General features: G+C 42.2%; 1 protein-coding gene across 1 annotated transcript in view; it reads right to left on the bottom strand.

Moving 5' to 3' along the window:
- LOC148501081 (leukocyte antigen CD37-like) overlaps window positions 1-12013 on the bottom strand; it is a 100857-nt gene that overhangs the window by 29272 nt on the left and 59572 nt on the right. The window contains exons 2-4 of the mRNA XM_088451000.1: window positions 11646-11724; window positions 6653-6728; window positions 3050-3174 (exon numbers count right to left, since the gene is read on the bottom strand). Coding sequence (XP_088307126.1) covers window positions 3050-3174; window positions 6653-6728; window positions 11646-11711 — 267 coding nt within the window. The 5' untranslated portion in view covers window positions 11712-11724. The remainder of the gene's footprint in view (window positions 1-3049; window positions 3175-6652; window positions 6729-11645; window positions 11725-12013) is intronic.

Here is a 12013-nt window from a genome sequence, read left to right as displayed (position 1 = left end):
ATCTTACTGCCTGTGATACCAGTGTTATCGCCGGCAGGAAATCTTTGTTGTATAGAAGGATATGAGTACAATTTTTATCGCCAATGAGAGAAGGCAAGAGAGGGACATACATTCTCACTAAAGGAAAGTCTTTTCCTAGGATTTTCAGTATTGGGAAAAGGTAAGGAACATTTATTCAGTTTTTCAGAGAAATATTTCCCATGATTTGTGCCTTAAACCACTTGAAATTCTCCAACTGTTTAAAAATTATAGGTCCACAGATTTAATCTGACATGGTTCAGGCTTGATTTAAGCAAATCCCAGGACACAATAGATCTCAGTTACAATTCTTAACCAATTCCAGATGACCTAACACATGTTCTCTGGCTTACTTTTCCTTCTAAAAAAAAAAAAAAAACTGCAGAGTCGCAGAGCTTACATCCAGGATGACTTATAAAGTGACCGTCCCAGATGGCCTCCATATTTTTCTGCAGTCATCAACTCTGTGACATATGTGGTACTGGATTGGCAGCAGATGTTGAAGACCTTCACAAAATGTATATTTGGTACTGTTGCCAACTATCCATGATTTCCTTATTACAAGTTCTATCTGCCCCTGGAAGTTCCCTGAAACTTTAGTCCCTAAATTTTTTAATTTCGACCCACTGCACAGCTGTACTTTAGTACATTCTATATGGTGACTTAGAAGACTTTGCTCCAGTTCTGAGGCCAGTTTTCATGTAAGTACTTTTACTTGTTTTATAAGTGCTAAGTATTCCTATAGATCAGCTTTAAAAATAATTGTTCTCAACAGGATGCCTTTTAGAAGTGTTTTCGGTCTATGTTGTATATAGTATATAACCAACTTACCACAATGAGATACATGAATAATAATAATATATTGCTTCTCTCAGTCATTGACGCATACAGTATAAACGGCAGATACAAGACACAGCACAACTCTTGCTATGAAGAATAGATATTGAATAAACATATGCAGGAAACTGGATCTCAGTTGCCTACAAATATGGTTTGGTTCTTCGGGAGACTGAACATGAACTCTCCTGAGCTAGGGTCATCAGTTGCCAGCAGACATAGAGCTTTCATACAGTAGTAATCCATGTGTGTACACTTGGGAGGGTCTAATGGAGACCTTATTGTCAGAGCATATTAATGTGGTCTGAAAAACCACAGCAATATACTCAGTAATATGGAGATCAGAAACTCTAGGTTTGTTGCTTAGGAAGCCAAATACTGTATGAAATCGGCTTATTAACTGCCAGAGTGTAAGTCCAACACAAATGTCTGGGTACATCCATGGAGCAGTATAATCTGTGGTTTCAGCTACAGGAAGCTACAAGGAACACTGCTCCATGATACATGATATTCTTTTGCGTAGTATGGAGAATGTTGGAAAGAAGGATGAAACTCCAGTAGATCAAGTGCACATTTCCCCAATAGGATTAAGGTATAAATTGCACATGCTTTGTTGTCATACGTGTTTTACTGTATATTTTGCTTTCAGTGTGGATTTTGTGGCTACTCTTTGTCCAGGAAACTAATCCAGTGGAAGGTGCACAATGCTTTGGAAGATTAACATGTGCTTCCTCCTGCATCAGTTACAGTACATCAGGGGAACGTGCCAGTGACAAGACAGGTGTACTGGAGAAGAAACCAAAAACATGCAGAAAATGTCCTGGCAACAAAAATGCCTATTCTTTCCATGTAGCCATCAAATACAATTATTATTCCCACCCAGTAAATTCGGAGGGAGCTGTCGTGTGTGTGAGCCTGGCTGACAACCAGTATTTCAATTAACGCTTTTGTCATGTCCAATAAAACCACCGTTTTTGAAAACTGGAGGTGCATGGTTGATCCCCTGCATGGTTCTTAGAACATGAAAATGTTACTTTGCCCAGTAGTCATTACATTTACTGACATCTGACAACCCTGACGGGTGGTTGTGTCATACATACAACATGGCTTTAACACCAAATTCAATTCTGTAACAAATCTTATTTTTTATGTTTTAAAAATGGGACATTCTTCTCATTCTAGGCCTGATTCTTTAATTACACGCTTTGTCGATCTCAAGCAATTTTTTATTTTACTGCGCAAGCATCTAATTTGCATCAGGCATGTATCCTGATTGTGTTCATACAGAGTCGCAGTAGCGATTTCAGATGTACGCACATGGGTGACAGGGACATGGGTGACAGGAAAGTGGCCATTCAGACGTACAGAGATGGTCCTTTTTATGGGTGTGTCGTGGGAGTCAGAGTCGTCACAATGGGTGATAACACCCAGTGCGTCACCTACTTACCCTTTGCGCGTGCACACGAGACCACGCTCCCTGACGTGTGCCGTTTTGGAGGTGTCCCAACCTTGTCATGCTGGGGGCTTGCCTAGAGCTCCTGGAGCTGCTCAGTAGCCCCCAGCCTCTCCCTAGCACAGTGTGGATGACGTTCACATGCGTACGTCATACATCACCGCTGCTCATGACTTCATCCCATCCGAGGCGGTGACTTCACAATAGCAGAGCAGCTCTGTAATTTTGGTGTCACCCCCTCAGATGGTGCCACTCGGTGAGGCACGCACCCCCTAGTGACGCCACTGCTGGGCGTGCTACTGAATTGGTTGCCTACAGAGATGCTTAATCGCTCACATTGAATGCCATACTCAGCCGTAAAATCTGCCTCTACCATAGGGCTGGTGTAAGTTTTGACTGTGCAGCCGATGGTGGTTGTCTAAAGATAAACCAAGCATGATTGCAACGTCTGCAGATGCTCTAAGTGGATGTCTCAGTCCTTGCACATTCAGTCACACGGATGTACACTAGGAAAGGGCTAGATGCGGTATTTGCATGAAGTCACAGACCGACAATAGACACAGACACAGATGCCGCTGCGTCCGACTCAGAATCAGGCCTGCTATCACTAGTCACAGTAGGTTTTTAGTCACTGTCTTCTCAATAATATTTATCCAACTCAAGAATGACATTGAGCAATAATGTATAACATAGGAATTGTCTGTTATCACTGCGGAGGGGAGAAGACAGAAGTTTGCTTACAAATCCCAGGAGACATTTGATCTCTTTGAGCGAACCGAGGCAGCCCAGAAACCCCAGCAACATTGTAAGGATCCCAGTTCCTGAGAACACATAGGACCAAAGCTTCAAGGTGGGCGATGAAGACCCTGAGGGAAGAAAAAGAAAGGGGTGTGAGGGATTAGGAACAGGTTATATAAATATCAAATGCTGAATCATTCTGCTTTCTTTCCGAAAATGTCAGCCCTAGCCTGGAGGGATCACACTACAAAGATTCCTGCAAGTTTGAGCACAGCCTGTAGTTCCCTTCCTTCATTCTCCCCAGCTCTCTTTGGGACAGACTGGGTTTCTTTAATTGAGTTGTTCTATTGCAGCTGAGTCGCTTTCCTTACATGACCTAATGTTTCAATGGTGTGTTTTTAAGTACATTACTTTCTGGAAATATTGTAGACGCCATATGCTATAGTAGGGAAGCTGCTTGCTAGATTGAAATGATATTAATACAATTAATTAATATCCTAAGATTATTTTACTACAGCCAAGTAGTCACTTTAAAGATAATCTATCATGTATTTTTTTATGTTTTACTCCCCTCCCAGAGTCTAGTATAACAGCAAATGTCTTCTTGTGTATGTATCTCCACTGTTCTCCAAATGTGACCCAACGCATTTTGAATCTGTCTCAGTAGACAGACACACCCTAGTTGGACAAGCATCACATATCATCGAATGCTGGGCCTGTGTCATGTTGTACTGGAATGAAAAATCAAATAGAAAAATAAAAGAAGTGGTAATTACACTTAAAATGGATCTCCTATCTGTATCGATCTCTCTCTCTGGTGGTTTTGCTTGTGTATTTGCTTTTACGTGTGCAAAATGTTTTAGTTTCATTTCATTTTTATGTTTTGTTTTCTTATTGTTGTTGTTGTTGTTTTTTTTTTAAATAAATCAATAAACCAGATTAAAAATTAAATGATTTTAATGTCATTATGACTGCACCGTCATTATGTTATTATATGGTTTTTTTTGTTTCTTTTTAAAGTAATGATACAAAATAACGTCTTGCTGCGATTTTTAGAAAAGAGCAGGATATATAAAGAGTGAAAGCTGAACATATAGATATAGTCATTTCATATGGCAAGCATGGCTATATAACCAACTAAAAATAAAACATATAAATGAAGAGAGCGAACAACATATTCACATAATAGTATAGCATAAAAGTTCTATAAATTTGTTTGCAAAATGCCAAAAAAAGGAGTCTGTGCTGCACCAATTTAAAGCCTCCTGATTCATGTAATATATTTAAAACTATTAGTCAAAATGTAAAAAAATGTACTTCTTAAACCAGCTATGTCAAACTTGGTGCCAGAGGGACACATGTCGCCCGAGACACCCTTTTAGTGCGGCACATGTGGGGTATCCATCGTAGAGATGCCAATTGTCTGGGTTTCCTGCAGACAATCTGGAAATCATGAGATCTGTTGGGAGTCAGAAGGATGGAGATCCTGGGCGGGTGGTGTCAGTATGCACAGCCCTCTCTGCTGCAGCATTAGAGGAGCAGCACAGCCCCGCGGCCATCCTCCTCTGACTTGGCCATCCGGAAGCATATCAGAGGTAAGATAGGCTTGGCAGGGTGGCATGGAGGACCCATTTCTTCATCCACCCGCCCCCAGCAGTCACCGAGCACCTCCACAGGTTGTGCGTCAGAGGCAGGAAACAGAAGCAGCGGTGTGAAGATAATCACTGGCCAGATGGCACTGCGTCCCTCCTGTGGTCTCTGAGACCCCCATTTTTGTTAGTTACATAGCACCGACAGCAACTGCAGGCCAGAGAAATTACCCAAAGACCGGGGTATGTAGACATATTGTCGGCATTCAGAATTATAACAAATTATTTAATAATGTCAGCATGTTCATAATGTCGACATGCAATATTTTGACATTTTTGGCAAAGACAAAATGTTGAAATGTTCAAATGTCGACATGCTTGTCGACATTATGAACATAGCGTTAGGGTCATGGTTAGGACTAGGTTGCAGTTAGGGTTAGGCCGCTTTTAGGGTTAGGCTGCAGTTAGGGTTAGGCTGCTATTAGGCTTAGGCTGCTTTTAAGGTTAGGCTGCAGTTATGGTTAGGATTAGGCTGCAGTTAGTTTTAGGCTGTAGTTCTGGTTAGGATTAGGCTCCAGTTAGGGTTAGGCTGAAGTTATAATTAGGATTAGGCTGCTTTTAGGGTTAGGGTTAGGCTGCAGTTAGGGTTAGGCTGCTTTTAAGGTTAGGCTGCAGTTATGGATAGGATTAGGCTGCAGTTCTGGTTAGGATTAGGCTGCAGTTACGGTTAAGGTTTGGCTGTTGTTATGGTCCGTACATACGGGACGATCAGACAATGATCAGATATCGTTGTCTGATCGTCCTGCATGTGCTGGATGTTCGATACCGAACAGCCAGCAACATGCACCAACCCCCAAACGACGTAACGACCTGCGATCAACGATCAGGTTGGCCTGTATGCACGGGCGGTGTCGATAGCGATATCGACCATCCGTGCCTGCGCATTGACCACTGTTTGGTCGTTGGAGGGGTTAAAAAAAAAAAAGGACGATATAAACGATCAAACAATATTGTTTATATCGTCCTTTTTATCTGACCGTGTGTATGCACCATTAGAGTTAGAGTGCAGTTAGGGTTAGGCTGCAGTTAGGGTTAGGGTTAGGCTGCTGTTAGGGTTACGGTTATATAGTATTGTCAACATTCTCACCGTAAACATGCATAATGTTGGCATGTTGACCTTTAAAAATAGACATGACACGGGGCAGCAGCTTGGCCCTCATGACCATTCAATAGGTGCCAGCAATTGTTGAGGTACTACAAGTTTCAGCCTGCTCATTTCCTGCCTTTACTACCTGTAACAACTTTTCGTACAAAAAAAGCACTGCCCATTAGTCACATTGTGGAAGCAGCATGCCACCTTGTAACTGGGCAAATAATATATTGATTAAAATCCCCAAATCATTAATGGGTAAGTGTCTCGATGGTAACAGTTCTGAACCATTTTTATTGAATTACAACTGTATTGGTAATGTACTGTGAACATTTATGGTCAGTAAAGTGGCTCCAGTGAGGACGTGAGTTTGACATGGCTGTCTTACTATTATGCATATATGCAATATAATTAGGTATTGTTACTGAGATCATCAATGCCTATGGTATATAGTTTACATTTTGACCATATTTAAATATACTAAATGAATCTGGTGCATAGCTGAGAACTCAGGATCAATCTCTTAGTTGATAAGATAATTTAACATAAAATAACAGTACTTTTTAAGGCCTAATATTCTGTATTAAGAATATTAATAAGCTTGTTTTGCTGAGACAGAAACTATATTTCAAGTTGCTGAACTGCAACTCCCAGCATGCTTTACTAGCTGCTCACATCAGAGTTGGACATGACATCCACAGAATTTTTCAAGAGACTGTAGAAGTACAAGGGTTAGTAATAGTATAAAGAAGACCTAACTTATAATAACAGCACTGTGCTGCCAAAATCTCTCTTACTGTTGGTACATGTAAATAATAAGACATGGTATGTAAGCAACAGCACCTCTCCAGAAATGATCTCACTCACCTATTATGATAGAGGCAAAACTGCTTCTGTCAAATAGGATCCAGAGCCCGAAACACAGCATCAAGCCTCCCAGTATCTGCCAGGAACAGAGGTCAGGTACAATATGTTACTGCAATATACAGTATGTATTGGAATGTAACAAAATTGAGTATGATTAAATATTACAGAGCAGACAACTATGGAAGCATTATAACCACATACTGTACTTCTGCAGTAGGTCTTCTGACCGGTAATGTGATAAAGTGTTAGAAATTTCAGTAATCAACGCACTAAATACGTTTGTCTCTAAATAGTCTCTATCCACAGCCCCTAAATCTTCTGAGTTAAGGATTACGGTGCTTGGGTGTGGATTGAAAGATCTACAGTAAAAAGGTAAGGTAAGTGCCTAACCCTCTGGTAAGTGCCTAACCCTAACCAAAAAAAACCTAAATGTCGACCATTTGTGTACTGAATATTTTTTGTGTCGACCTTTTGACACTGTTGATCATTTGTATATGTCGACTTTCTTAAATGTCGACCTTTAGAGTGTTGACCTTTTGTCCTTGTCGACCTTTTGTCTCTGTTGACCTATTGACTGTCTAACATCTGGTGACGGAGGTCGCAGGCTGGGATCACCATAGACACCATCAGCTTACTCAGGCTAGCCGGCTTGCAGGACACTGCAGATCCTGGGCTTGCCACTCCCGGAAAACGTTTTGGGAAGCCTGCTAACCCCGCCACTTAAATGCCTCTGCCTGTCAATAAGGCAGAGGCACTGACGGATCTACATGCGACAATGAAGGACCCATTGTGCACACTCGCAGAATGGGTCCTGTGCATGCGCTGATTCCTGATAATCGGGAATCTGAGATCAGCAGTGCATGCTGAATCAGGCCGCTGTATCCATGAATTCCAAACGGAATCTCAAATTGGCTCGAAATTTCCCTGATTTCCCTTACGTACAAGCAAAAGTGGATTTGGGGTCCTTTTCCCTACCTGCCTTTGTAACTCTTTGCTTGGTCTTCTTCCTGGGAAATTTAGATTGATAAGCACCTGTGCTACCATGCGGGAGAGGGGGGTTCGGTTAACAATTTGCTTGAACCGGCTATGTGCAAGGTTGAGCATAAGGTGTTTGCCAAAACTTTGGCTTTAGTGAAGGGGTATGGTGAGGGGGCATTGATGTCTAGAGTTGACACTGAGTCAGCTTTTCGCCTTCTACCACTTCACCCTGACTTCTTTAAATCTATAGAGTTTTGCATGGTGGGTGATACTCTTGTGAACAAATGTTTGTCAATGGACCTTGTGCATGGTGTCAGCTCATTAGAACATTCTCGCATTAGTGTATGTCAGCAGGCACTGGGCCTCATAGTATAGTGCACTACCTTGACAACTTTCTTATTGTTGTTGATCCAAAGGATCGTTTAATTTGTCTTTTATTCGCTTTGTGCATTGTATTACAATTCATTTGTTCCAGTGGCCAATAATAAGACTGAAGGCCCAACGGCTTGCTTGTCATATTTTGTCATATTCCGGCTATGAAATTGATACCAGTTCAGGATATTGCCATTTGCTGCTGGAAAAAGTTCAAAAATGTCACCGGCTGATCGCTAAATATTTAGCAGTGGATAAGATCCTTTTGGGCACTGTTCAGTCCTTGCTGGGGTTATTTTATTTTGTGCATTGGGTATTGGGTATTGCCCATGGGTCAGGTCTTCTGCCATAAGTTTGAGAGGGCAACAGAGGGAGTACTGTATCTAAGCCCCACCACATGGGTAGACTGTCCACAGAAATCAAGACCTGCACGGTTAGATTACGGCTGCTGACAGTTGAACATTTAATTCCGGGCTAAGCATGTTGATAATGGTGTTGCAGATGCATTGTTATGCTGTGACAATGTGCGGTTCTGTGCACTTGTTCCTGGTACAGCTGTGCACGATTCATAATCCACCTTGTCCTTCTCATGTCTGGCAGATTATCAGACTGGCATGGGAGGGCTTGCTAGGAGAGGTATTGCCTTATCATTTCTGAAAACCTACTCAGCAGAGACAGGCAGTCAGGGGAGGCGGAGCCTCCCGTCATAATGATTAAAATAAAACAAAGAAAATATTTCTAACACAGATTCTGGGCCTAATTCAGACCCGCTCGCGAGCGCTGAGGGCTCGCAAGCAGGTCGATGTTGGCCAAGTGCGCATGCGCATGAGGGAGCCGGCTCCGTCATGCGCATGCGCAAGATGGGTCTCGCTACAAAGGGGGCGTGCTGTCGATGGTGAGTGACAGCAGACCCCCTTTGGTGGGCGTGCCGGGGACGTGGCTGCCCAGACGGAGGCGTTCCCATGGAAACGCCTACCGTCTGGGGCCGGCACCACTGACATCACAAGTGATGTCAGTGGGAGTGCTCTCAGCTCTTAAGAGCCGAAAGCACTCCAGGGCTTGCGGCAACGAGACCCTACCACAAGGGTCTCATCGCAAGCCCGATGGTCGTGATGGTCTTGACCATCGCGACCATCTTTTTGGCCGCTCGCTATAGCTGTGGGTGGTCAGTGATGGATACGCTGTCATCACTGGATGGGTAGCGGGGACACGGCGGAGGTGCAGACGTTAGTGGCTGCAGGACCCAATGAGATAGCTGGCATGGCAGCAGGCCTAGATCCGAGAGCAGTAACTAGTAGGTTTCAGTTAATTTGACCAGTTCGTTTGTGTTCTTTATATTTGGGTGTTCGTCCAATTGCTGCTGCATGCAGATACTCGGCCTTGTTTCAATTTTGCGTGGTGTTTAAAAATGCTGTTTAAATGCTTTGGCTCTGTCCCCTGGGGACTCTGGGACCTATTCCATTAGAATGGGTGTAGCGACTTGTGCACCTGCTGCTGGATGCTCTGTGGATTCTATTTGTGTTTTAGGGTGATGGAAGTCTGCTGCTTATAAATCTTACATACGGTCTGTGTTTCATTTATTTTCCTACAAAAAAAAAGAAAGGAGGTTTTGAAGCTCACCCGTTCTTTCCCTTTATTATTAGTCTTGCCTTGTACGTTCTGTTGTCTGTGCTTTGGTTACTTGTGTTGTTTGATTATTTGTGCATGTGTGGGGTTTCTGTTTTTACAGACATGACCCTGCATAACAAGTCTGTCTGGATCCTGGGATACTCCTTTGTGTTTTGGGTGGAACAACACAATCATGTTAAAGTTCTTAACCATGGTTGTTTCCAGTCAGTTCGGTGGTTAGGAGTGTGCGGTATAAGGCCATCAGGTTTCCTTGCCTTGGTATTGTACAGTGTCAGGAAGTGGGGTACCAGTCATTTTGTTATTACACCTTGGCTGCAATGATTTGGGCACAATGAAGGGCGGGGAATTGATTGTGGCCATTAAGGTAGATTTGGGTGAAGTTGCTTCTCATTGGCCTCATGTCTCCATCATCTGGTCTGATATTGTGCCACATCAGGTTTGGAGAGGGCTGTTACTAGGGGTGTGCCACCGGTGCTGCCAAGGAGAGTGCAGGGCCCTGTGGGTGGCACCGTCACCGGCCCTTGTTTCTGACTAGCAGGGAGTTTGAAATGGCACCCTGCACCCAGGATCGCTGTGGCAGTGCCACCCATAGCATCCATTAAACGCTACAGACAGGCACCCTGCTGTGTGTACAGCTGCTCGGAGAGTTTTCAACTTCACCTGCTGCACTTCCAGGTGCTGACGGCCCTACCATGGACCACATTCAACAGAAGGTTAGGAGAATGGTTTCCAAGTTTGTGCTCCAGAATGGGGGTGATGTTCCAGGACTGTTATTTCATTGAGCCCATACCTTAGGTGTGGGCCTGGCCTCTGTATCATGGGTAGGACCAGTACTGATCAAGTAAGGGGAGGGGTTTTCCTATGTAACACAGGTTGCACCAAGGGCTAGTTTAATACCAGCCTTTACATTTTATAAAGTAGTTGCAGATTGGCTGCTGCCAGTGTTCAGTTCCTTCTTGCCACTCTGAATTGATCTAATAGGAATTTACTTATTAATAAATACTTCAACCTCAGCTTCATCAAATACAATTGTCCATGTGGTTATTTCTAGGTTTGAGTTAAGTTTAGAGTTAAATAGAAAATATCTCAGTGCATTGGGTTTAAAGCCATCATCTATATACAGCTTAAATAAAAGAATAAACAAACACAATTATTTGAAATAAATTAAATAAAAAAAAAAACAACGCTGTAACATTGAAATAAAATGTACTCCATCAACAATTACAGCACATGTTGCTATCGATGTTGTAAAAAAATGAATGAATACAACTGCAAATATCGTTCTTGGAAGTAAGAAAAAATAAATCTTAAAAATTTTAAATTAAGCTTAATATTGGTTGCATTTTATTCAAAGAGGTCATGCATAGTAAAACCACCCAGTTACCCAGATACACAGGTTGAATTTTGGGAGACCATATTCCGAAATATATCTAGGGTTATTAAAGCTGTTAATATAGTTTATGATAAATGTTTAATGCCTCTCATCTATAAAACATGAACATGTTGGCAAATTATCCTGTAGCAATGCCTGATACCGTAGGAAGTATGTTTTATGTGATTATACTTTGTTCTCGACTTATAATGTTTTTACAGCAGCCTGTCCTTAGGAAAAAGTGTCCTGATAAGAAGATCATCATACGGTGCGTGGGAGCCTTACCCTTACCCATAAGCAATGAGGACAGAACATATAAACATTTCCTAAACCTGTCCACATAACCCAATACAGATAAATGTAATAGCAGCTAAGTAACACAGTGGCAATAGGGCCCTAGGACTCCAGTGACATCTGATCCCAGATCAACAAGTTGCTGTATAATTACTGGACTCCTTCCATATGATTGTCAATGAACTAGTAAGAAACCTCTTAATTATTGTCTTTTGGTAGAAGTATGGGTAACATTATAACGGAAGGCACAACACACAACAAAATGTGCTACAGCAGCGGTCACTATGAGCAGCAACACTGCAAATGTTATTAAGAAAATAAAAAAAACAGAATGCGCACTGTACTTACAAAGAAAAACAGGTTGAAGACAAACAGGAAATATTTTGTTATGCTCAAGCAGCCTTTCATAGCCATCTTCTCGCTCTTCCTGCACAGCGGAGACAAGAACAAAAGATGTATACCGTTAGTTATGTGTACACTATTCCAACATGTCAGTTACTTGTCTGTTGAGGATAACCATGTCCTATGCACTTGTATCTCACAGATAAACAGCTATAGGTCCATAACAGCTACAGCTCCACTGTTTACCGGATATATACAGTGCCTTGAAAAAGTATTCACCCCCTTGGCTTTTTACCTTTTTTGTTACATTATAACCTGAATTTTATGCGATGGATCTGCAGAAAATAGTCTAATTTGGTGAAGTGAAATGAGAA

This window comes from Taudactylus pleione, unplaced genomic scaffold (assembly GCF_031769625.1).
Source record: "Taudactylus pleione unplaced genomic scaffold, aTauple2 ptg000535l, whole genome shotgun sequence".
Classification (NCBI taxonomy): domain Eukaryota; kingdom Metazoa; phylum Chordata; class Amphibia; order Anura; family Myobatrachidae; genus Taudactylus; species Taudactylus pleione.
The sequence above is the reverse complement of the archived record's forward strand: the minus strand, read 5'-3'. Positions and strand labels throughout refer to the sequence as shown.